Here is a 26,866-nt window from a genome sequence, read left to right on the forward strand (position 1 = left end):
TCGGGGCGATTAGGACTTGTGGTACCCAGAGCGAATTTTGAAGACAGATGGTTCCACCGAACCAAATTGATCGATGATGCCTTTGAGCATGTTTGGGTACATAGGAGTAAAATCTAGCCAATAAAACTTATTCCATTTGTATGCAAACAAGCCAGTTGAATAGACTAAAGTTTAGTCCAAGTGTGTGCTAAACTCTAGTTGTTTAGTTAAAAAAAAATGAGGTCAAGTGGATAAAATTCCCTAGAATTGCGAACAGACCTTCTTACCCACTTCCACATATCTTATCCATACAAATGTAACAACAAATAAAGGGTGTTATTGAACATTACACTTCCCTCCGTCTATTAGCTTCTAGTATATAAACCCCATACTAGCTAAACCTTAGCTCTAAAGCATCAAAACCTGCTTTTTTCATGTGTTGTGCTTAGATTATTATTGGGAAATGGGGATTCATCGAGCTTTGCCCTAACACTACCTACTTCGAGAGTGCCTCAGCTTAATATAAAAATTAAGCGATGATGTGGCTTTATCTGCTTAAACAAACCATCTAGAGATCATGCTTTTGCTAAACTTTACTGTAATTAGTTTTGCGTGAGGGAATATGCACTAGCACTAGACTCTCTCTAGGATTGTTCGTTTGAATAAAATATTGTCAGACTCTAGCATACATTTTAGGATGAGCTAATGTTTTTGTATGACTTACTCCCACTGCATTGCCATTTTTTTTTGAGGAGAAAGAGCGCTTTTTATTACTCAGAAATAAAGTTACACTCCTGAGCAATAATTTGCTCTACACAAATTGGCGCCGTGAACCTCCAAACCGCAGAGTGTGTTGTTCGCTTCGCCAACTGTGCAAGCTCATGTGCCGCACGATTGCGCTCTCTTCTCACGTGGACAGTCGTCCACTCTGGGAGCATATTGCCAGCCTCCCTCGTCTCTTCTAGCAAGAACTTTAGCCGCGATCTCTGGAAATTGCCGTGTCGGAGCAGACCCACCACGTAGTTGCAGTCCGATTCCAGGATCACCTTGCTGGGACACCATTCGGCAGCTAGCTGCATGCCTTCCCGGCATGCTAATGCCTCCACCTCTTCCACATCCGACCCGTGTGCCAGGTACTTCCATGCAGACAGCATGACGCTCCCTGTCTGGTCCCGGATGACGACACCTATGCCTCCAACTCTAGTGGAGATCTCAAAGGCCCCGTCAACATTGACTTTGCACCAGCCATCTCCAGGCTTTTCCCACTGAGTCACTCTCGTGGTCTCCCTTTCTCGACGCCCTGCAACCAGAGAATCGCTTATTATTGTTTTACCTTTTGTGTCGTCGAGTCGATGGTCTTGCCGGATTGAGCATAGCTCCGTCCAGTGCTTCGTCAGGAATCCAACTGACTTTGCAAAGGAGAGCTTTTCTGTCTCGTGTGTAATGTTATTGCGCACCTGCCAGGTTCTCCATAGCAACAAGAGTATTTTTGCCCCTGTATCAACATCCTGATTCTCGACGGAGAGACCAGGTTTTCCGGTGTCAGGGAAAGGAAGAAATTCTCATCCGGTAACATCCAGACCGCTCTCATTGCGTCTCTTAGGGTCTTGGCATGGTTGCACCTGATCAGGGCGTGCATGCACGATTCCTCCTCAACACCACATATTTTGCAAATGCTGGTAACCTCTATTCCTCTCCTCTTTTTATTGTCCTGCGTAGCTAGCCCATTGTTGGCTACCTTCCATCCAAAGATGAGCACCTTGTGAGGTAGGGGAATTTTCCAAAAGGATTTCCACACCGGGCTTCCATTCTGGTTGCTCAATGACATTTGACGTGTGCCATCTTCTTCGCTCTAGAGATCTCTAGCTAGCTTGTATGCACTTTTCACCGAATAAGCACCTGACTTTTCATGCAGCCAAGCAATGAAATCCTCTGCTTTTGATCGGGGCAATTTCAGCTGGAGAATTTGTTCTGCATCATGCTCCATGAAGTACTTGTGTACAACGTCAGTTCTCCATGCCATTCTTTCTTGGTCAATAAGCTGTGAAACCCATTTAAGGCGGCAAGCCCGCCTCCTCCGTCCTGGTCTCCTGGACCAATTTCTTGGGAACCACGGGTCTCTCCAAATACGAACCTGCTCCCCCGAACCAATCCTCCAGCACACTCCTCTTTTTACCAACTCCAGTCCATGAACTATCGCTCTCCATGTCGGCGACTGGTTTGTTGGGAAAGCCGTATCCAGCAGGTTGCCATTCGGATAGTACTTGGCACTCAGTACTCTTGCACATAAGCTTTGGGGACGTTCAATCAGTCTCCATGCCTGGCGGCCGAGCAGCGCCTGGTTGAACAACCTGATATCATGAAAACCCAGTCCACCTTCTCCTCTTGATCTGGTGAATCTGTTCCAAGGAATCCAATGCGTCTTCCTTTTACCAGTCAACTCTCCCCACCAGAACTGCCTGATCCGGCGTTCAAGGGCCCCATGCAGCGATGCCGGTAATAGAAAGACACTCATCACATACACCGGAATAGCTTGCGCTACCGATTTGATAAGTACTTCCTTGCCGGCTGCTGACAGACATCTCTCATCCCATGCGTTGCATCGTTTCGTTAGACGTTCAGTCAGTGCTTGGAACCTCTCCACTTTCATTCTCCCTTCTGGTGTGGGCAATCCCAGGTATTTTGCCTCGAAGCTAACAGTACGTACATTCAGCTCCCGTATCAACATGTCCTTTACTTTTGCACCTTTGTTTTCATTGCATAAAATCGAGCACTTATCAAAATTGATTAACTGTCCTGTGGCCCTGCAAAATCTGCTTAGAGCCTCTTTAACCCATCTTGTTTGCTCTAAGGAAGCTCGGAAGAAGAGCAAGCTGTCATCTGCAAAAAGCAGACTGGTGATTTCAGGGGCCCGACGGCTCACTCTTAGGCCCTCGAGCACTCGATCTGTGACCCCTTGCCGCAAGATTTTGGATAAACCATCAGCAACAAAAAGGAACAAGTAAGGGGATAGCGGATCACCTTGGCGTAACCCACGGGTCGGTTGGAACGTGTCCAGTAGGACACCATTGAAACGGACGGTGTAACGCACAGTGGTGACACATGACATGATCCACTGTACCCTGGTCCGATGAAAGCCCAGTTTCACAAGAACTTGTTCTAGATAATTCCAGTCGACCCGATCATAAGCTTTGGCGAGATCCAGCTTAAAGGCGCAGAAATTATTCCTATCTGTATTACCCTGCTGAATAGCATGCAAGCACTCAAAAGCGATTAGTACATTGTCAGTTATTAAACGCCCAAGAACAAAAGCACTTTGATTTTCATCTACTAGTTCCTCAAGGAGGGGCCGCAACCTGTTAACCAGACATTTGGAGACCACCTTATAAATAACATTGCACAGACTAATCGGTCTGTATTCTGTCAACCGCTCTGGGTGGGCCACCTTCGGGATGAGTACAATAGCCGTATCGTTAACACCCTCAGGCATACGACCTTCTGCGAAAAAGGTTTTTACCACTGCAACCACGTCGTCCTTTAGGACACCCCAATTCCGCTGGAAGAACCGAGCAGGAAAGCCGTCCGGCCCTGGGGCTTTGATAGGGCCGATCTGAAAAAGTGTGTCTCCAATTTCCTCTACAGAGAAGGGTTTGCATAGCTCCAAATTCATATCATCTGTGATTTGCCTCGCAAAAAGATCTGCAACCTCCTGCGGGTGTACACTAGGGTCTTTAGTATATAAATTTTGGAAGAACTCATTTACCATACCTGCCATCTCTTCATGGGAGGAGCACCATTCCCCATCCATCTTCTTTAATCTCTTTATACGATTTCTTCTTGCTCTCCATGTTGCTTTCTGATGAAAAAATTTTGTATTGTGGTCCCCCTCCTTCAACCATGAAACACGTGACCTCTGTAACCAGAGCATTTCCTCTCTGTACAAGAGCTCATTCATCTCATGGATAAAGTTCCTGGTAGCTGCTTCATCATCTCCTGCAGCCTGCAACTCAGCAAGGTTAGAGCGCAATTGTTCAAGTTTCTTACGGACTGATCTGAACTTCTTCGTGCTCCATTGTTTTAGGGATCGCATCACCCCCTTCAGCGCACTGCAGATCGTCCCCAGATCACCCCTGGTACTCTCGCCCGCCCATGCCTGTTGAATGCAGTCCTCCAGTGATGCATCCCGTTCCCACATGATCTCGTAATAAGCCTGTGGTCTGGGCCTGGTCCCATTTTCCTCCTGTAGTACTTGCACGAGCAGGGGCCAATGATCTGAGCAAGGGGATGTTAGATGATAAACAGTAGCATTATTGAAACGGTCCAACCATTGCTGGGTAGCCACCCCTCTATCTAATCTGACTTTCACATTGCGATTCCCAGTTTTCTTATTGTCATAGGTCCAAGGGACCCCAGAGAAGCCCATATCATGCAAATCACATTCCTCCAAAATATTTCTGAAATTTTCCATTTGTTTCTCCCCCCTTTTAGTTTCAGAAAAGTGTTCAAATTGCCACATAGCTTCATTAAAATGACCCAAAACCACCCAAGGATCCCGCGACCGGTTTTTTAGGCGCTGGAGAATTTCCCAAGTACGATGCCTATCCTCCACCCGAGGTTCCCCATAAATAAAAGTAGCTCTCCATGGGACAGAGCTCGGGCTTTCCCTGACAGAGACATCGATATAGCGATCACCCATCGACAAAAGATCAATAAGAATGTTCTCATCCCAAAACAACGCGATGCCTCCTCTCTTACCATGACTATCTACTGCTAAACAACCTTTTAGGCCTAATCTCCATCTAAGACTCTTGACACGACTCTCACTTATCATAGTTTCTGAAAGAAAAACAAGCTTGGGGTTATGACTACGCACTAAGGCGTCGAGGTCACGAACTGTCCGGGAGTTCCCCACCCCTCGGCAGTTCCAGACTATCGCATTCATTTCTCCTGACGGGGCTCCTCCAGAGCACCCGTCAGGTCTCCTGGCCGGCCGGCGCCAAGCTCATCTTGATCTGCCACCTTCTCTAGAGCCTCATTTGCATCATCAGTGAGTCCATCATTCGCCTTGGCCCTACTCCCGTGCATCAGCCCATCCTGTAGATCCTTGATCGTCGCAGCAATTCCTGCTACGGACGCCTTCTTCTGTTTATTTATCTCCTTGACTGGGCTTGGCCCTTTTGCACCCACCTTCCTATCTTGTGCACGTAGAGCTTTTGTCATCTGTAGCTTTTCCTGGAGTGAGCGTGGCCCCACTCCCTTGATGCCATTCAGTGTAGACAGCGAGGCGTCACTTGATCCAACATAGGAATTAATCCCGGACACCCTCTCGCGCAGTCCACCAGCTTCCTCTTGCACTTCTGACAAGCCCGCATCAGCATTCATATTTAACTTTTGCACACTGTTAGACAGTGCATTGCTGACCTCCGCTGCCACTTGCTTGGGGCCGGCATGGTTGTTGTTTGTCAGATATAGCAACTTGCTTCCCCCGCCTCTTGCCGAAGTAGAACCCAGTCCACCTTTTGTCACGCTTGAGGCTGCCTGCACTTTGTCTTGCTGAGAACCGCTAAAATTCAGAGCACGATTTGGCCACTGGCTTGCTGGCACAGTTAGCTCCCGCTCTTCCCCCTTCTTTTGTGGCGAGCGCCGTAGCCGGTCACCAAATTTCCTGACCTTGGTGGACTCATCATCATCATCCTCAGTCTCCTCCTCAACATCTGGACACTCTTTCTTGGAATGCCCCATCCTCCCGCATGCAAAGCAAAAGAAAGGTACATTCTCATACCTAACGTCGAAGCTCATCTCACCGGACCCTTTAACCTTCACTTCCACAGTTGGCTTTATTGGCTCATCAAGAGGATAAGCCACTCTAGCACGTAAGTAATTCTTTACCGGTCCTTCCACCACCAAGACATTGGAGCTGACTTTCTTTGCTAGAACTCCCGTGAACACCATGCTCATCAGATGAGTCGGGACGTCGTAGAAACGAACCCATAGATTAATGGAATCAATGATAACCTCTGACGGCCTGCTGAGACCATCATAAGGCACAACGATCAGAGCGTCGCCCTTATGCCTCCATGGACCACCATTGATCACGTAGTTATATTCCTCCTCCACATCAAATTCCAGAATATATCTGTTGTCCTCCAGGGGTCTAACCGGGATTGGATTCTTACACTTCCAAGCCGCACCCATCTCAACAAATAAGAATCTGGAACGATGACTAGAATAGAACAGCGCCATGGCATACCACTTTGGAGCCTGCTCCTTCATGCCTTCGAACGGATCGAACTCGAACTCATCATCCTCCTCTGGCACCTTCTCTTTCCCCTTCGCCTCCTTCTGCATGACTTGCTCCATTGTAGCCTGTACATCCCCAGCTACCATCTTCTCCCCTGACTGGGTATCATCCAGCGGCAACTCTGTCTCCTTCGCCATATCCTTTGGCAACACCGCACCCTGCATCATCTCGCGCCATTTAATCGCGTTCTCTACCGGGTCTATCGTCGCTCGCAGCTTCGGGTGGGCAGATCCCTCACCGGGTTCCCCTTGATCACCCCCACTGACAAGGCAAGTCAAGACGTCGGCAAAGAAAACGGAAAAACCCTAGCAGATGGGAGAGGCAGGGTTGCAGATGTAGGCAGCAGAATGACGTCCGGAAACAAAAAGGAATCGGTCTTCCACCGTATCATGAGCCAACCTCCAAAACTTCCCCAGGAAGTAAAAGACGATCTCCCACGGACCCTATCGTAGCAGATAGGGAAAACGCGGAGTAAAGAAACAGGATCGGATCCTACCACGACTTCACCGCAGCCGCACGGCCAACAACCAGGAAGAGATCGCAGCGATTACGAGCTCTTTCTCCCCTAGAAATCCATCTAGGAGTCCGGACAGATTAGGTCGCCGCCAAGTCACCAGGAATCGCCTTCATCGCCGCTCCGTGTTTTCCGTGGGTTGTTGAAACATAGGCGCAAGTGCATAAATGACAGTTAGATATAGTTCAAGCATAATTTATACTTTTACATTTTATATAAATTGTTTGAATAAGACAAATGATTTAAAATTTAGAGAGAAAATTTTAAAGACAGGGATGGTTCAGTGCGGCCCAGCGGTTCGTTGAACCGGCCCATGAAAACACCCCTAATGGGCTCCTTTCCTGAACCATACAGCAGCTTAGGGTGCACCGTTCGATTGCGTAACAACCAAATCGATCCACCCGTCTTCGCCCAGTGCCGCAGGACCGCTGACGCAGGAGGCCACAAGGGGCGTCAGCGCCGCCGACGCTGTTGGAGGCAGCCAGGTCGCCGGGCCAGGGGCGGAGACAGGGAGGGGCTAGGGGGGCACAACCCCCCTAAGGCTAACCTCAGCAGTGTTGTGTATATGGGCTTGTAAAACACTGTTTGGTATTGTAGATGCACCGTTCACATAGTGAGGTGGGCCTTGTGAATAGAAATAGAAGGTGGGATAGAAGGCGCGGCTGAGGTTAGCCTAACCTCTTCCCAATTACCTAGGAGTACCTCTATTTTTACACCAATCAATGCTATTTGAGTGTATTTTTTTAATAACCATGCTATTTGAGTGTATTTTTGGCTATTCTTTATCTTATTTTGTATAGCAAGAACAATGTTTACACCATCAAAGATCTTAAAACGAAGCATCTCCCCATTTGTTCATCGTTTTTCTTGACAATTGTCCCCCTTAAATTCAATTCCTGGCTCCACCCCTGCGCCGGGCGACACCGCCGGGGCGTCGGCTCGGGGCCGCCGCCGCCGCTGTGGCCAGCCAAGGCACCGACGCGGGCCCGGGCGACACCACCGGGGGCGCCGACTTGGGGACGCCGCCGCCGTTGCGGGTCCCTCTTCTCCGCGCGTGCGCTCGGAAGGTGAGCAACAGCGAGCGCCTCCACCGCACCTTCCGACCGGAGCTCGACGTGCTCCTGTCGCTCCGACGTGCTCCTCTCGTTGGATGAAAGTCAACGTATTGCTTTGGCAAATGAATCAACCAAACAGTACATTTATAGATTAGCAAAGCTAATATAGTACTAGTAAGTAGTAGTGTCCATTGTTGGTAGCTTAGTGCTGTTCACGCTGCAGCTAGCCGACGCGGCAGCAGCTAGCTAGAGCAGGGTGGATCGATCCGCCATACCCATGGAGCAACCATCCCCATCTTTAGAAAAAATCAACTACACCAAGGTAAAAAAAAATAGCGTAGGCAGAAGTCGAGCATGTGCCCATATCCACTGTCACCTGCAGGTCGTCCAAATTTGCCTCGGCATCGTCCAGCTCCTCAGCGACGGCACCGTCAAGCGCGCCCCGGCCGCGCTCGTCCTCCCCGACCCCGACGGCGCGCCTTTGCCCTCGGCCGACGCGCCGGGCACAGTCCGATGGAAGGACGTCGTCTACGACGAGACCCACAACCTTAGCCTCCGCATGTTCGTGCCGCCCGCCGGAGCGGGGAAGGTCCCGGTGCTGGTCTACTTCGGTACTTCCACGGCGGCGGCTTTTGCGTGGGCAGCTTCGCGGAGCCCAACTTCCACGCCGCCTGCCTTCGCCTCGCCGCCTCGCTCCCCGCCGTCGTGCTCTCCGCCGACTACCGCCTGGCCCCCGAGCACCGCCTCCCCACCGCTTTCGACGACGCCGGGAGCGTCTTCTCCTGGCTCCGCGCCCAGGCCGCCGCTGCCACCGACCCGTGGCTCGCCAGCTCGGCGGACCTGGGCCGCGTGTTCGTGTCGGGCGACTCCGCCGGCGCGAACATCGCGCACCACGCCGCGGCCCGCGCCGGGCCGAGCGGAGGCGGACACCTCGCGCTCGCGGGGTGCGTCCTCCTGTGGCCCTACTTCGGCGGCGAGCGGAGGACGGCGTCGGAGGCGGCCTGCCCGGCCGACGTGTTCCTGACGCTGCCGCTGTACGACCAGATGTGGCGCCTGGCGCTGCCGCCGGGGGCGACGAGGGACCACCCCGCCGGGAACCCGTTCGGCCCAGACAGCCCCGCGCTGGGCGCCGCGGACCTCCCGCCGCTGCTCGTCGCGGCCGGCGACGGCGACATGCTCATCGACCGGATCCGGGACTACGTGGCGTGGCGCGGCTCAGGGCCGCGGGGAACGAGCGCGCCGAGCTCGTCGAGTTCGCGGGGGACGGCCATGGGTTCGCCATCTTCGAGCCGGACACCGAGGCGGCGGGCGAGCTCGTCCGCGTCCTGCGGCGGTTCGTGCACGGCGGCGGCGCTGGGGAGCCGGACGCGAGCCTAGCTTGACTCGATCGGTGTGCAGTGTGCTTGTCCGGACGCATCACGTGACGCTGCTCGCCGGTCAGCGCTTTTTTGTCGCGTCATGCTTCGCAGCCCTGTGTTGGGGAAGCGAGTTTTTTTATACTGCTAAATAAATCTGCTGTGAGCTTACTTTACTCTTTCGTTAGCCGGGAAATCGATAAAAATTATGACAGTAAACTATCACGAAGTGGTAGCGCGACTGCGCGAGAGCTGTAGGGGGTTTCCAAGGCTAGCCTCTAGAGCCAGTTCTCCGGGAGGGTTCAGAATTTCACGGCTTCACCGCTTCAGCATATAGCTTACTTTTTTTTTTTTTGATGATACCATGATATATATTAAAATAGCAGGTAAATTACAAAACAACCCTCCAAAAAGGGCCGATTTATAGACGCACCCCTAAATGAGCGCGAGACACGTCCGCTGCCACGCGTTGCTTCTAGAGCTAGCGAGGGGGATACATGTGCAGGAGCTCTGGCGAGGATGCTGGAGTCGTCGGACACAGAGACGCCACAGGCGCATGAAGCTGTTGTGCAAGGACCTCACCTACGGGAGGTTGAAGGTGGGTGTTGGAGCCGTCATTGACCCCTCTCCGGTGGGTATAATAGAACCTGAGTGTCTTAGTAGCTAAGAAATTGAAGCTGTCGCCCAAGAATTCATGAGCAACACGCAAGCAACCCAAGGTGGCAAGCAAGCAACATCACCGGAGAGACCGAATCCATAGCTGATGTCGTTGGCGCTAGATGTGGTTTGCCGCTGTCTTAATCTTCGCGAAGTGGGAGCAGAAGACGGGGAGGTATACGATGTCCATCCTCGCCTCCGATGCCAGGGTGGATGGACCGAGGCAAAGGATTGCTCTGAACAAGGCTGAACAGGGCGGAAGCGAAGAGGACGACTTTATTCGCAAGCCTCACTTAAGAGAAAACTATGCTACTATCTTACACGAGAGTGGGGGCCGGCCCGCTGCCCTCTCGTCACCGGCAAGGTGCCGAAGCTGGAGAGGGAGGGGGGCGAAAGATGGGGACGACGCATCCTTCCTTGCTCCCTCTCTCTTTCCGCGGAGCAGGAGCTTTTCGAGGACTTTTCATGTTTATCCATTCTAGTGAATGCGATTTGTGGTGTCTCGGTGAATGCGTAGCTGGGGCGGAGTTGGGGCGCTCATATATAGCTTACATTTTAGAAAATGTTTGGTAGTAGCTACATTTTTTATTTAAAATATGTTGTATATTTTTTGGTCTTTTTAATAATAATAAATTAGATACGTTAAAACATCGATAAGAAAACGCACGAGTATAACATGCTTTGTAGAGGATAAAACACTGACAACAGTAACATAGACTGGCCCATAAAGGCCCATCGTGTGGTGGGGGTGGATCGTATCGAATTCGGATCTCTATGGCCGACACAAAATAATTCTCACTGGGTTTGTTGAGAAATCCGCGCAATCAATCCACCCTGATGAAGAAAATAATTGAGGGCAAGAAGCGAAAGCAAAGCCCATTATTGATGATGACCCACGTGGCAGACCAGGTCAGGTCGCTCGCCCGTCCTACTCGGAGGAGTCCATGTGGTCGACGACGAACCGGCGCACGATCCTGACGACCTCGTCGGCGTGCTCGGACCACGGGTCCAGCTGGAAGAAGCCGTGCCCGGCGCCGGCGATCTCCACGTACTCCACGTCCTTGCCCCACTCCTCCTTCATCCGGGGCGCGTACTCCCTGTTCCGGTCCCTGAGAAGGTCGCTGCCCCCGGCGACGACGAGCACGGGGGCCATCGCGACGGCGTCCAGCGCCGGCGCCAGCGGCCCCGCCGGGTTGATCACCGGGTGGTCCCACGTCCACCCTTCCTCCTCCGGCAGCGCGAGGCGCATGTACCTCTCGCAGGTCTCGACGGTGAGGAACGCGTCGGGCGGGCACTCCCGCTCCGACCGCGTCCGGGCCTCGCCGAACATGGCCGGAGCCAGGAGCACCGCGCCGCGGACGGCGCCCCCGCCGCGGCCGAGCCCGGCGGCGACGTGGTGCGCGACGTTGCCGCCGGCGGAGTCGCCGGCGACGAAGAAGCGGGAGAGGTCGGCGGCGTCGGCGAGCCAGGGGTCGCTGGCGGGGGAGAGGCGGAGCAGCCAGCGCACGGCCGCGGCGCCGTCGTCCTGCGCGGCGGGGAGCCGGTGCTCGGGCGCGAGGCGGTAGTCGAAGGAGGCCACGAGGGCGGGCAGCTCGGCGGCCAGGCGGAGGCAGACGGCGTGGAAACACGGCCAGCGCCCGGACCCGAAGCAAAAGCCGCCGCCGTGGAAGTAGGCCAGCACGGGGAGCCGCGCGTCGTTGGCCGCGCCCAGGTGCCGCGGGCGGTACAGGCGCGCGTTGAGCCCGCCGTGATCCCGCGTCCACGCCACGTCCTTCCACTCCACGCCGCACTCGTCCTCCGGGATCTCCACCGCGAACGGCGGCGCGCCCGCGCTCCGCCGCACCGTGCCGTCGCTCAGCACCTGCACCACCCCGCGGCAGTCCTCCACCACGTGAGGCTCCGACGACGACGACATGGCTGGGTCGCTTGGTGGTGCTGGTGCCTGCGTCCGCGCGGGTGCTGCCTCGTCTGGTGGGAGTTGGCCAGCTGGACCGCGCCGCGGGTGCGAGCAGTGAGTGCCCTGTTGGCTGCTGCAGTCATGCACACTGCTCAAGAGCTGATATGATAAAAGGACGGAGCATCAAGTGCCATCAACTCCCGGGCTCCATCGTTCTCTTTGGTGGGGGTGGGGCGTTTGATACTAGTACCTCCGTTGCGTGTCCTTTTTTTTCTTTTTTATTTAACTTCAGTCACTCGTTTTCTTTCAAAAATTATATAAATATATAAAAGTACCGTGATCAAACTAAATTTAACGATAGAACATATAACAAGAAATACGTAAAATTTATAATTTTTTTATATAAGATAAGTGATTACTTTTTTAAAAAAAATAAGTGACTACATTGTTTACAAACAAAAAAAGGGAAAGAGTACCTCTCTCACCGCCCAATGCTCCGTTCCGTTTGTTGACGGTCGTGAAACCGGAGTAATAGCGGTACGGACCGTACGGAAAAAATTTAGTAATCGAGAAGCTTGCGAATAATCTCGGCATCGGCAACGACAACGTGTGTGAATAATCAATCTGTGCGGCTCTCCTCGGAACATGAGCCGGGCATTCTACTCGTCTGTGAAATTGAATTAATTCATATAAAATCCTTATAAAATTGTGGAAAACTTAACTCTAGAGAGCTTTGACTTATTAGGATAGTATTAGAATGATTTGTCCAGTGAGAGAGAAAGAGCAAAGTATTCCTGTGTGTCAGCTCGCTATCATGTGTGCTGCAGCAAAATTGTGCTTCCTTGTTTTTCTTTTGATTAACTGCTTCCTTGTTGGGTGGTTGAGAACTGCCCACCTAAAGAACGATTGGACCAATCTTTCGAAAGAATGCATCTACTTGTGAGATTTTTTTTGTGTCTGTATGGTGTGCTCTCAGTGATCATGGAGCACAAAGCTTCTGGAGTTCTGCCCACCACAAATAGACAGAGGCGCAATGCACAGTGAGGTGCAAAACCAAAGCCAATCGCACTGAAGAAGCAGAAAAGAACTTGTTCCAAAACTTTGGTACAGCCTTTCATGACAAAAAAAAAAACACAACGAGTATCACGCATGCTAAATGAAATCAAGCATTTTCAATTAATAATAATAAACCAACCGCTCTTTGGTCAACCGGGCAATTGCTGAATTTTTTTATCATAATAGAAGGAAAAAAACTTCGGGTCCAGTTCTAATGGAATTTCCAGTTCAAATCGTGCGATTCAGATAACCGTACTCTGATAGTGCTAGTTCGCACAAAGTCAGCGCTCATCTCGTGCTCTCCCAGCCTGCCGATCGAAGGATCACCACACGTACGGCACAAGAGCTTTGATGCTCGCCGGGAACTCCTCGAACTTGGACGCGTACCACTTCCTGGTGGTGTAACTCCGGCCGGCGAGGTACGCGGCGGTTCCGAGCGCGACGGTGAGCGCGTAGAGCGTCTGCGAGATCATGGCGAAGCCGAAGAAGACGGCGATCTCAAAGAGGTAGTGCGGGCAGACGACGAGCCCAAACATACCCCCCGTGGGGATCCTGTACGCCTTCTCTCCGCCGTCTCCGCCGCCGGCGCCGTGACCGGCCCTCAGCCTCGAGAGCAACCAGTGGTGGTAGAAGTTGCCGGCGAGGCCGACGGCGAAGGCGAGCGCGCCGGGGCAGAGCAGGTCGACGCGCGGCTCGGGCAGGCCGCGGCTCAGGCGCTGCACGTAGACCATGGCCATGGCGTTGGAGAGGTAGTAGGAGGAGATGAGCAGCGCCGTGGGCAGCGGCATGCTCCCGCTGTAGCGGTGCACGAACGCCACCTCCAGGACCCGCTTGAGGAAGTGCGCGGCGATGGCGGCGGCCAGGGCGCACTCGCGGGGTCCGGATACGGCGTCAGGCACCGCGAAGGACGCCAGCGCGGCGGCCAGCGCCGGCGCGTAGATCAGCAGCATCGCGCCGCGGCTCGGCAGGCGCCGGGAGATCGGCTGCGGCTTCTTGCCGAGGCCGCCGCGCGAGAACTTGGAGTAGGCCAGGTTGTCGCCGAGGAACTCCGAGATGGCCAGGAAGGCTACCACGACGGCGGCCGCCGCCGACGCCGCCAACACGAACGGCGTCGGCGCGTACAGGAACGGCGGCGGCGACAGCCACATGGTCCCTATAGCTAGCTAGCTTGCTCACGAGGGCGGTCTGCGACGAGGAGGAAGGAGGACGGCGGCGAGGTGTGGGGACGCAGAGAGAGTGGCACGCCGTCGTGGGCTCGTGGGAGACGGAGATCCGGACGCAGACGAAACCGATGCAGGTTTATCATATAGTTCTCCGCGTCCGCGCGCGGGCGGCGCGGCGCCGGAAGCTTCACGAGGCTGGAGTAAACGCAATAAAGAATGTGGCCGTGTTTCCATGGACGAGGCATGCAGATGCCGCGGTGTGCCGGTGTGCTGGTGTGCTATAGGCTGTCGCGAAATTGTACTTTGCTGATTTCCTGAGGTCCTGCGCCGACACACTGTACCATTTCGTCTGCCTCTCTTCGCCCTTGTCGAGCAGTTGAGTGATCACGACTTTTATCTACAGTTCCATCCGTTCTTTTTTGAGTACGTATGTGATTTGGATTCAACCATGGTTACTTATTGTGCATGTACACGCATGTGAACATCTGGTGTCTGTATGGTGCGCCATGTGTCCCTTGTGTGATCACGAAGCACACGAACGCACAACTATTACTAGTGAATTGCGGAAGCCAACTGCACCATAGAAACAGAAAGGAACGGAGCCAAAAGCTGGCACAACTTTTATCTACAGTTCCATCCGATCTTTTTTATTTAACGTGGTTGATTTTTTTTCTTTAAATTTTTTTGATCATTCGTCTTATTATAAAAATTCATAAGTTATCTTTTATTTGTCTTATTATACATTTTATCATTAAGGTTATTTTGAGTATGTACTATACTCTTACATGTTTCAATATTTTTTTAAAATACGACCGGTTTAAAAAATTCAACAGCGTCAAATGTACAATACCGTTTCACAAACGAAGGGAAGCTGCAACAATAAAAAAAACCATCAGCACATGAAACACATGTTTATATTGCGATAGTTCATTAGTTATAGTGTTTCCTTCTGGATATTTCGAGCAATCGTACAACAAACAAATAATACTAGTTCTTTAAGAAAAAAAAAGTTCACATCTGAAGATGCTTTAGGTGTGAGAGCAGAATAATAAAAGTCATGCTCATGATACGGGGTGGGTGCATAATCCAGCCGACAAGCAGGAAGCAGCAGATGAGGCCCCACACGACGTGAGTGAAGGTATCCGAATATGCGCACCCAATAATCTATAACATGTAAGGCTATCCTCAGCGGAGACTTGTAAATAGATTCGCAAAACACTGTTTCGCACTGTAGCTGCACTGTTCACAGAGTGGAAGCGCGGGACCCGAATGAGGATACAAATCCTTTTACACTACCCGCTGAGGTTGGCCTAAAGCGGTTAAAACAAAATATGAGTGGAGGGATTAATTTTTTCTTTTTTTTTAGCATGGAGCTATTAAAATTTTTACCGAAAGGGTTTATAAAATATAAGTTGAAGAGAAGTAAAATGAAAATGTGCAGCCACTAGATTGCATATAAATAGCTTTGGGTGAACTGGATAAAGGTTATGGTACTAACCGTGTGTGTACATGTCTAATATAGTATGCTTCCAAGACCAGAAAAATTCTAGCGCGTTGTGCAAGACAGCAACCGAATAATTTAAACAAGTTTCTATATAGTGTATAGTGTATTTCGTAGAGAATGGGCGGGTCCATGTGTGTCCTACGTGGGGGATGCAAGCGGGCCATTTAGTCCTCGGCTTTCGCCTGGCCGACCCTACGTGTCCACTATGGGGTTGATGTTATGTCGTCTACCTGTCGTGGGCCTTTACATTTTCGGGCCGCGGGTGCTCACTTGGGCCTCCATGTCATCAATGCCTCTCCATGTTTTTTGGCCAACCAGACCAATAATATGGTGTGCTCTCCATCATCGCATCATGTCCATAATCGTCCCTTGGCTCCCTCGGCCGCCTGGTTCCATTTCAGTGCTGGAACATGATCTCTCCATTTTTCCAAGATGCGCGCATGTCGTAGATAAAGCAACACAACTAGGCGCACAACAAGACCACCCAAAACTAGGTCGAATACTGGGGAACGTTGAACGTATTCATGGTCTTCTATGGATGGGCTGGATTAAAAATTCAAATTAGGTCGATTTTTTTGTTCTGTTTAATGGTATATCAGGCCAACTGAGATGGATGAATTTCACCCGAGTTTTGTCCATTCAATCTGAATCACATGTTCCTTGGTCACGTCAGCATTGACATGACGCCGCATCAAACAAAACCACTATTAAAGCCGTAATTGATTCAATAATAGGGAGCACAAACTACCGTTTTCTAACTCAGAGATGAAAATCGAACTCTAAAGATATAGTTGAGGGAGGTTAAAGTCCTTTCAGAAACACTGGTGACGTTGGATGGCAGGATAAAAGAGGTGACATATGGATAACTGGATAAGGAAACGTGTTAGGATATGGTGGGATAGACATACAATGGGAAGGCTTCTTGATGTCATCTTCGTTTCCCTATCTCACCTGTCCCCCCCCCCCCCCCCCCCCAAATTCAAATATTGGTTTAGTTATATGATCCACTTTATATCTCTATCTCACCTTCTTATACCATTATCCAACTGGCATCTAACAGTACTGCTGGTCCACTAATTAAGGCTGTCAGAGTGGTGTATCGGACGGAGGACCTCGTCGCTCGTATGGCCTACACCAAAAATAAAAATCTCACTCTGAAAGGCTGAAAATGAAAAGGAACGTTTGTGCGAGCCATGATTTTTTTTTGTTTTTAAAACGTGTGAGCCATGATTTTGAGAAGGGATCGGCGACATTTAGAGCAGTGGAAAATATTGTTTAGAAACATAGAAAAGCAAACAAATCTTAACGTTGGAGTTCATATATAATCGTCCCTTGGACTGTTGGACAGATCGACAATACAATTGACCACATGACAGAGAGCAAATCGCAAACAAAAATTAGAAGCGAAAAAGGTCAACATATCTGTCCAGGAAGTAACCAACCCATCATGATCAACAAAATCATAGACAGCCGACAGCGAGAAGCAAACGGCAAAGCCATGATTAATTATCCATGTGGTGGAGGTGGACATCACTGATTATGGTCGCCCATCTGCGCCAAGGTAGGTCTCCAAGAAAACATATAAAAACGTTAAGTAAACATTCATGATGTAGTTTTTTTTATAAGTTACGCAAGTTTTAGTTGACAACTGATCGGCAATATATGCAGAAGTACATGACAATGAGCAAATGGTAATCGAAAATGAGAAGAAAAAAAGTGGGCTAGAAATCCATGCAGGAATTAATCTACCCGGCCGTCCTGATGATCAACGAAACCATGAACATCAAGAAGCTAAGGTAACCACATGCAGCCAGCCATTCATGCACCGTGCATTCTCTGAACTTTGTGCGAGATGGCCCGGCGGCCGTGTGCGTCCTACTCGGAGGAGTCCATGTGGTCGACGACGAACCGCCTGACGACCCTGACGACCTCGTCGGCGTGCTCCGACCACGGGAACCGGTGGAAGAAGCCGTGGTCGGCGCCGTCCACCACCACGAACTCCACGTCCTTGCCCCACTCCTTCATCCGGCGCGCGTACTCCCTGTTGCGGTCCCTCAGCAGGTCGCGGCCGGCGGCGACGACGAGCACGGGGGCCATCGCCACGTCGCCGAGCGGCGGCGCGCGCGGCCCCGCCAGGTTGAGCACGGGGTGGTCCCAGGGCCAGCCCTCCGGCATCGCCAGCCGCGTGTACTTCTCGCAGATGGCGGGCGTGAGGTACGCGTCGGGCGGGCACTCCAGCTCCGACCGCGTCGGCGCCTCGCCGAACATGGCCGGCATGATGAGGACGGAGCCGCGGACGGTGACGGCGGGGCCGAGCCCGGCCGTCCCGACCGCCGCGGCGACGTGGTGCGCCATGTTGCCGCCCGCGGAGTCGCCCGTGAGGAAGAAGCGGGAGAAGTCGGCGGCGGAGAGCCAGGGGTCGTTGGCGGCGGCGAGGGAGCGGAGCCACTGTATGGCCGCCGCGCCGTCCTCCTGCGCCGCCGGGAGCCGGTGCTCCGGCGCCAGGCGGTAGTCGAAGGAGACTACCACGGCGGGCAGCTCGGCGGCCAGCCGGAGGCACCGAGGCACACGGCGTGGAAGTTGCGCCCGCGCGCCGACCCGAAGCAGAAGCCGCCGCCGTGGAAGTAGGCCAGCACGGGCACGGGGGTGGTGCGCGCGTCGTCGCCGCCGAGGCGGCGAGGAGGGCGGTACAGGCGCGCCCCCAGGCCGTGCTCCGGCGACCACGTCACGTCCTTCCACTCCACGCCGCACTCGCCCTCCGGGATGTCCACCGTGAACGGCGCCGGCGCCGCCGTGCTGCGCCGCACCGTGCCGTCGCTCATCAGCTGCATCACGCCGCGGCAGTCCTCCACCACGTAAGGCTCCGCTCCGGCGGCGCCGTCGGCGGCGACGACATGATGGTTGTCTCTCACTTGGCACGTCTGCGTGCGCGCGTGCTGCTACTAGAATTTGGGAGCGAGCGGTAACTATGTGGCGTGCAGAGTGCAGACTGCAAGCTGATTTATATAGGACGAAGCATCATTTTCGCACCAACTGGGCTTCGACGCTCTCGTTGGTGGGTGGGGTGGTGGGGCTCCGCGTCTTCTTCCTCACCAGCAGGAATCGAGTGGAACAGCAAGTCACATCGTTTTAGGTTGACCAGGCCCAAATAAAAAATAAATCTAAATAGTTGTCGCAAGTTAATCGTGTGAATGACGATATATAATTATGTTATATAGGCCGTGTCTGCTCCCATCGATCGTATTTTGTTGCCAGCTCTTAACCAAATGCAGGTGCAATTTCCTGTTTGATTATTAGCAAGCTTGCACCGCATATATTACTTACCATACAGTTTTGCCGGATGATCAGTTAGTATGTGAACCTGGGCTACTGGAATACAGATATATCAATCAGCCAAGAAAGCCCATGTATGGGTTAATTTGAAAATTTGAGCAAGGTACTTGGCCTTTTTCTTATGAAGCAGTATTAAAATTGGAGCATCACCATCTTTCACTCACAATAGGTCACGTTTTCTCAAGCAGCAACTCGTCACATCTTTCATGAAGCATCAAAATTGGAGCATTAATACCATATGCGGACTTGCATTAACAAGAAGTTCGTATCAGCGCATTGGATGGTGGGTGCAGTGGGAATGGTTTCGCGTCACTTCCTCACCAACTGGAATCTATGCGTTGGGAGTGGTTTCGCATCACTTTCTCAGCAACCGGAATCTAGCTAGTAGAACAACAAGTCACATCGTTTTAATCTGACGAAGTTTGACTAAAATTTGAATTTAAATAATTCTTGCAGGTTAACATGTGGAATGCCAACAGAGAATTAGGCCTTATTTGGCTGCATCCTATTTTTTCTAGTTGTAAATCAAATGCTTTTGTAATTTTCTGTGCACATCAGTACACTAGCTTTCTTTGTCACCTATAACCAGTTGTTTGGATAGCAAGTTTGCACCATACGTGTTAGAGCAAGATTAATAATAGAGCTCATTATGGGCTATATGATCTTGCCATCACTACTACAAAACAGGCCTTTGTTCCAGGCCATTTATCCCGGCAGCCTTTGGGCCCGGGACAATAGGTGGCTTTTGTCCCGGGTCCAACGGCTAGCCGGGCCAGCGGGGGACAGGAGACTTTTGTCCCGGTTGGAGCCACCAACCGGGATAAAAGGGTGGCCTTTTATGCCTTTTATCCCGGTTGGTGGCTCCAACCGGGACAAAAAACTGCGCGGACCTTTTGTCCCGGTTGGAGCCACCAACCGGGACCAATAGCTAAGACTCTATCCCGGTTGAAACAACAGCCCGGGACAAAAGGTGATGATCGGCCTCTCCCTCTTGATAGTTTCGAAGTCCGTGGCTCCTCTCTACCACTCATTTCTCTACTTCTCCTCTCTCTCTACCTTATCCCTCTCTCTGTCTTGCTAGCGCGAGCAGCAGGCCGCGGGCCGCCGTCGACCGCGCAGCGCACAGCAGGCCGCGAGCTGCCGCCGGCCGGGAGGCGCGCGAGCCACCGCTGGCAGCCGCGGAGCGGGCTGCCGCGGAGCGCGCGAGCAGCTGGCCGCGGGCCGCCGTCGACCGCGCAGCGCACAGCCGGCCGCGAGCTGCCGCCGGCCGCGAGCTGCCGCCGGCCGCGGAGGCGCGCGAGCCACCGCTGGCAGCCGCGGAGCGCACGAGCAGCTGGCCGCGGGCCGCCGCCGGCCATGCAGCACGTGAGCCACCGCCGCGGTGGAGGGCACCGGCCGCCACGGAGCGCGCGGACGCCGTGAGGAGCTGGCCGCGGGCCGGCCGCCGCCGCCGCCGACACGAAGCGCGCGGGCCCGCCGCCACCACAAAGCACGAAGCTTACCGCCGCGCAAAGCGGGCCGCCGCCGGCCACTGCGGCGGGAGCGCTCGAGCAGCGGGTGCCGCGGGAGCCGTCCGTCAGTTTTTTTTCTTACTTTTTAGATTTTTAGAAATAGAGATGCTTATCGGATTGTATGGATTATATCTTGTGATGGATTCTTTGAATGATTTGCTGGATCTATTGATTTTGTATGGTCGATTCAATATTTGGTGATTGATTCTTTGAATAATTTGTCGACACTATTGGTGGGGATGGAAGGGGAATGGGAGGGGATGCAAGCCGCGTGGACGGCCTGGCCAAACTCCAGTGGGCGGCGCGGCCAGACCGAGCGAGCGGCGGCGCGGCCAGACCCGACGAGCGGCGGTGCTTACGGGCTGGCTGATGGAGGCTGATTTTTTTATTATTAAAAATTACATTTGTCCCGGTTCTATAGCCGTTAGGATAAAATGTCGGACACATTTATCCCGGACGAGCAGTCCCGGTTGAAAAACCGGGACAAAAACCCCTTACCAACCGGGACTATATGCACTTTCTGTAGTAGTGCATGTTATATATAGCCAACTAAAAGTCCACTCGTATAATAATTTGTCTCTTATGCAAGCTGTACATTTAATACCTAGCCCATCTCTCCGTCTCACATAGTGTCTTGGAGTCCGTGAGCAGCCCGCTTTAAGAGTCCGTGAGCAGCACGCTTTAAGCTGGCTACAAGTGAGCAGCCCGCTTTTCTTCTCTCTCCATTTCTCTTTCTTTCATTTCACCATAAATCTAACGTGGCATCCCTTACAGCACGCCTACATCACCTTATTATATTTCTCTTTCTTTCATTTCACCATAAATCTAACGTGGCATCCCTTACAGCCCGCCTACATCACCTTATTATACTTGCTCTTACTTGCCATATAGTTTGCCGGTTATCGGATCGTATGTGCTAGTGGCCTATTGAGCTACTAGAGTACAAATATATATATAGTTATTACTTTCATACCATGGGGAGTTTTCAGATTCATTCAGGCCACCTGCCCCCTGTCGACACGTGGCACAGCGGGTTCATCCCAGCCGTCCGCCGTGACCCTTCTACCCCGCCCGCCTGCCCGCGTCTGTCCGCCTCCTCGCCGCCCTCCCGCTCGCGGCCGCGGCTCCCCTGCCTCTCGTGCCCCGCCGGCCGGCCTCCCGCTCCCTCGTCGTCGCGCCGGTGGCCGTGTCGCTCCCCCCAACGCTCGTCCTCTCCTCCCCCGCCTCCCGGCCGCCACCATGTCCCTCTCCTCCCCGGCCTCCCACTCGCCACCACGCCTCCCCACCCGTCCACGCCACAACAACAGCGGGTGCGGCGTCCGCGTCCGCGTCCGTGCCCGCCGCTCCCCCGCCCGTCGCCACCCGCTCTCTCCTCCCCCGTATCCTGCCCACCACCGCGCTTACCCCGCCTGCGGTCCGCCCGCCGCCACGCCTCCCCTGCCCGCGTGCCCAGGACGCCCGGCATGGCGTCAGCGCGTCTCTGTCTCGGCCGCCGCTGCGCATCCCCTGCCTTCACGCCGGCGAGCCGCCTCCCGGCCGCGACGGGCGCAGCGCAAGCGCGCCTCCCTCTCTTGTATATCAACTAGCCAAGGAAGCATATGTATTGGGCTAATTTGAAAATTTGAGCAAGGTATTGGGCCCCCTTTTTTATGAAGCATTTTCAGGTATCAAAATTGGAGCATCACCATTTTTCACTTATAACATGTCACATTTTTTCAAGCAGCACCTAGTCACATTTTTAGTGAAGCATCAAAATTGGAGCACAAAGACCATATGCGGACTTGCAAGTTTGTGTTTGACAATAGATTTAAAATACATGATTCCCTAACACAAGAAGAAGTAGCAGACCAATTCTAAGATTATTACTAATCATCAACCATCCAAAAAAGTATCATAAGAATAAGCAGCATGATTGCTTCAGACCAAACGCATGATTGCTAAAGTCGAGGCTGCTGGATCTAGGTCTTCCCACCTGCAACGGCAAAGAAGATCCTCTTCCATGGTTGAACTAGAGCGACACCTTCTTCCATGGCCCTGAAAGGCTGAAATCTGAATGCGACTTTGGGCTGGAGTCAGTCTCATACTTAGGCCATGCCATCTCAGAGGCCGGCATGCAGAACTGCAGATGGATCAGCACAAAGTCTAGGCAGTGTTGCATTGGCCCCGCACGATGTCGGTGCTCGCTCTCCATGAGCATGGGGTCTGTCTGGCTACCTACTCTCGGCAAATCGTCTGCAACTTCAGCGCCATTGCAGTTGCTGCACCACTCACCGTTCTTCTCAAGAAGGAATGAAGGATAGCAGATAGCTTCTGTTGGTCTGAGGGTGCGGCCAGAGCTTCTCGTGCGTTACAGAAGGCCACCAGCCCACCATGTTTACCTTGCCAGTTTTTGCCTATCACAGTGCAGTGTGATGCATCGGGATCAGGCTTCGGCGCTGTGGCCTATTTCAGCAAGCCCATCGCTCTCACCATGGCATATGGCAAATTCAACTGCCTGCCCATGACACAAGACAAACACTGGGATTCCATGGAACAAATTTGGCACATGACCATCTGCAGTGAATTCAGTTAAAGGAGCTCCACGAGCTTAAGGTAGTTTCGGATTGGAATTCGGTTACCATGAATGGATGACGGCAGTGTTAGCCTAAATGCTAAACGGTAAACAGTCGGTCGCCCTCCGTTTAGTGTTTAATCGGACGACACGGCCGTTTAAACTGATTAAAAAACGGATTATACGGGATTAAACAGATTAAACGGCATACACGGCCAAAACAGTTGGCTACCGAGTAGCGTTTAAACAGTGTATAAACGGTCTAAACGGCCGTTTAGGCGAACAGAGGATGACGGTATCCATTCACATACTGAAATATAAATTAGCGACGAACTGTCATCATGTACATACAAGCAGCAGCAACCTCGTGTCTGAAACTTTGAAGTATGCTGTGAAAGTTCAGAACAGATGCGCTACCATGTCCAATGCTCGAAATCCGGTTGTAGCGGAGGCCTAGCAAGCTCTGGCATGTGAGCGCCGGCCCTTTTGCATCGATCTAGGGTAGAGATAACACTGCATCAGCAACGCTTGTCCGAAAATACGATTGCAACTTATAAATTCTGATTGGAACAACATGGGGCGCAATCAGAATTAGGCAACAAATCAAGTACCGATTGACCTAGCTAGGTGAGATGACCGTTGGGAAGGGGCTCCGCCCAGGCGATCTGGGTCGACGCCCCGAGGACCAACGCCGGTGGCGGCGCCTCACGCTCGCTCCTGGAGGATCTCCGGCGCGGACAAGCGGTTCAGAGCGCGGTGCCGGCGGACGCGAAGGCCAGCGAACCTGGCACTCAAGATGGAGTCTCGGAAGGAGAGGCGCAAACCGCGGAAGACGATGACGAGGCACTCCACACAGCTTTGCTGGCCGGCTTCACGGATCAAGAAGCACAAGCATACGTCAACGACAGGAAGATCGATGCGGCAAACCAGGTATGTCTGGATGGAGATTTCCGTGAGAATTTGTGGTGCTCCATAGGTTTCCCAAAAGGCAGCAGATGGTAGGAGGACTCCAGTCCTGATCTCGCATTGCCTCAGGGTGACCTCAGTTTTGTCAGACAAGGAATCGTACCAGCAGCCATTGATAATCTGGATCGAACAGTTCGATGCATAGATGATTCAAAATTGGCTAGCATTGGTAATGATTCAGAACAGGGACCACCTGCAGATCATTCTCGATCAGCGGCAGCGTGTTCGTCAAAGTCCTCGTCCTCACCAGCCACACGTGTGAGAGGGGGTTTTCATGTCAAACCTTGGCGGGGTCCCCTCCCCCGTCCTAGGAAGTCACCGGCTGTAACGCTGGCCGCCTTCTGGCCGGAGCCGCGCCACCGGCCGGCGAGGCAAGACAGCAGGCCTTTGCCCACACAGCCAAAAGGGAAGGTGGGCTTTGCACCATTTTCGGGTGACGAGTTTCCATCTTTGATTCAATCACGGGAGACTTTGTCGCGCGGTGACGAGCGATCGGTGGAAAGTCCGGTCCCGCTTTCGGTGCCGATCCAAGTGCGAACGACCCCTCCGCTAAACCAACCCCGGGACAGTCTGGTGAACCGGGCCAGGGAATACGGATTGAACCGTGATCTGAAACGCCGGCCTATTCCTAGAATCAGTCGAGTCGCTCATACCCTTTCGCCTAACCGCGCCGCCGGTTCCTCTTCCTGCACTTCTGGATGCGCCGCGGGCTGCCTATCTGTAACGAACATGGCACCATTTATGCCATTTCGAGTGATTTTAGTGATCGAATGACAACACAACACTTGGACTAATATGATTGTTAAGATGATCATTCTCAGGCTTTTAGGTTCAAGTGATGACAAAGAGAAAGAGAAAATAGGCGTAGCAAGGCCCGAAGGGCAGCCCCTATGGGGGTTCCGCTACCCGGTTAGCGGACGGGGGTCGAGGGGGAGCCGCCCCTCGCGGGTCTCAGGGCAGCGCCCTGAAAGCTCTTCGGATCAGGAGCACCGGAAGAACCGACGCCATGGGCATCGGAGCATCCGATGGTAGTCGGAAAAACCGACGCCATGGTACTTTGGTGCAGAAGGGAAACGAAGCCAAGTCAGCCTATAGGCACCGGTTGAACCGACGGTTCAAGAAAGGGCATCGGTGCATTGGGCGTCCTATGTTCCAGAGACGATGTCAAGTGCCCAGGAGAAGTTTCTTCAGCACCGGTTGAACCGACGGTGCATCGGAGTATTGCATCGGTGCAATGACGTCAGCGCCCAGAAGAAGATTCTTAAGCACCGGATGAACCGGTGATGCATCGGTACAAAGCATCGGTTCAACCGGTGGTCTCTGCGTCAGCTGTCAGGACTTCAACGGCTACTTCGGGTTATGAGTGACCGGATGAACCGACGCTACCCCGTCAGAGGCATCGGTTCTTCCGGTGATACGCAGATTTTCAGCTAACCGTTGGAGCAACGGCTACAAGACTTGGTGGCCTATATATACGCCTCACCCCGGCCATTTGAAGATTGCTGGAGTCCCAAGACACCTCATACACATCCAAGAACATCTCCAAGCCATACAAGAGCTCATAGATCATATCCTTAGCTTATAGCACTAGCTTTGTAAAGTGTGAGTGCTAGATTAGCTCTTAGTGAGTGTGATTGCAAGGCCTTGAGCCTTTGTGCTGTGGTTCTCTAGTGAACCAAAACAAGAGCTTGGTGCGCCGGCACCTTGGAGCGTGAAGCTCACCGGCAACGTCATCGACCCTCCGACTTGGTGTGGAGCGGCGACGACACTTTGTGCGGGGGACGTGGAGACCCCCATCCTTTGTGGAGAAGCTCCTTAGTGGAACCCGGGGCCAAGGTGACCGTGATTGTGTTCACGGAAGAGACTTGGTGGCCGAGTAGCAATACTCTTAGTGAGTGCTACAACAACGTGGATGTAGATGTGACTTTGTGGCTAACCGAACCACGGGATAAACACATGCGTCAAGAGTTTGCTATCTCCTATCCCGCTCTTTAAGCTTCCGCATTTCATACTAGCAATTTGTGTGCCTTTACTTTCATAAGAATAGTTTCTTGATAGGAAAGGCTATATGTTACTAAACTCTTTTGGGATAGGGTTTTCACACTAGAACAACGTAGTTGCACATCTAGATAGCATGTTTTAGTTTAAGTTTTGTGCAAACTAGTTGGAGTTATAGGTCTAAGCATTTAGAGTGCCTAATTCACCCCCTCCCACTCTTAGGGTAGAGCACCCGATCACTTTCACTGTCTTACGCAGCCATGGCGGCGCGACCTCCCGTAGGAGAGCCCTCTCGACCGACGCAGCAGCAAGCGAGAGATGACCGGCGCCGGCCTTCCTTCCATCGTCCTGCTCAGGGACGCGGACGCGATATCAGATCTAACCGTGACAATTTACCTCGCGGTCAGGGGCGTGGAGCAGTCAGTCACAACTACAGGCGCGGGCAAGGGGCAGAGATTGTAGCACCCATTGATGCCTACCGTCACCATGCATCTCATCAACGGTACGTGCCTGTTTCGAAGCAAGCAATTCAGAAGGGAGAGGAGGGCGGTGCGCAGCCGAAAGAGCAAGTTCAACCTGCTAAATCCAAAAAGCCTCAAACACTTTTGTTTTCGATGCAAGTGCACTGGCCACCTTAACGTTAACTGCATAGCTGACCTGGATTGTTACATCTGCAACAAGCGTAACTCCCATGTTACCTTTAAGCAGGGGCGGAGCCAGGATGTCGTTTTTTCCATTGTTAGGGGGGCAACCATATAAATTTTTATAAAAAATTAATCAAAATTTAAATTTGTAATGAAAATTTGGGGCTGGGGGGGGAGACCCCTGTCCGCCTCCCCTCTCTCCGCCCCTGCCTTTAAGTGCCCAATCCTCAAATTGCAGAAGCCTTCTGTATCCATGTCAGGGTGTGCCAAAAATGAGCTCTGCTTTTATCGCATACCTGAGTTTGATTACAAACGTGAGGTCCCAGACCCAGCCCCAATAGCTTTGATTATAGTAGCGGGTGGGCATCTGAGTGCAGTTGAG

At 52.6% G+C, this 26,866-nt stretch overlaps 2 protein-coding genes and 2 pseudogenes across 2 annotated transcripts; 1 reads left to right on the plus strand and 3 right to left on the minus strand.

The window, feature by feature from the left end:
- The first annotated feature begins 8,088 nt into the window (after positions 1-8,088).
- Positions 8,089-9,380, plus strand: LOC120668984 (annotated as a pseudogene).
- A 1,135-nt stretch (positions 9,381-10,515) lies between these two features.
- Positions 10,516-11,961, minus strand: LOC120670922 (probable carboxylesterase 15). Its single transcript, XM_039951120.1, has one exon. It carries the CDS (start codon positions 11,774-11,776, stop codon positions 10,790-10,792), a length of 987 nt encoding a protein of 328 aa, XP_039807054.1. The 5' UTR covers positions 11,777-11,961; the 3' UTR covers positions 10,516-10,789.
- An 870-nt stretch (positions 11,962-12,831) lies between these two features.
- Positions 12,832-14,201, minus strand: LOC120671360 (3-oxo-5-alpha-steroid 4-dehydrogenase 2-like). The gene has a single exon (XM_039951655.1). The coding sequence runs from the start codon at positions 13,960-13,962 to the stop codon at positions 13,138-13,140; it is 825 nt and encodes a 274-aa protein (XP_039807589.1). The 5' UTR covers positions 13,963-14,201; the 3' UTR covers positions 12,832-13,137.
- Positions 14,202-16,775: 2,574 nt separating this feature from the next.
- On the minus strand, positions 16,776-21,790 carry LOC120669356 (annotated as a pseudogene).
- Positions 21,791-26,866: the final 5,076 nt, after the last annotated feature.

This window comes from Panicum virgatum, chromosome 4N (assembly GCF_016808335.1).
Source record: "Panicum virgatum strain AP13 chromosome 4N, P.virgatum_v5, whole genome shotgun sequence".
Classification (NCBI taxonomy): Eukaryota; Viridiplantae; Streptophyta; class Magnoliopsida; order Poales; family Poaceae; genus Panicum; species Panicum virgatum.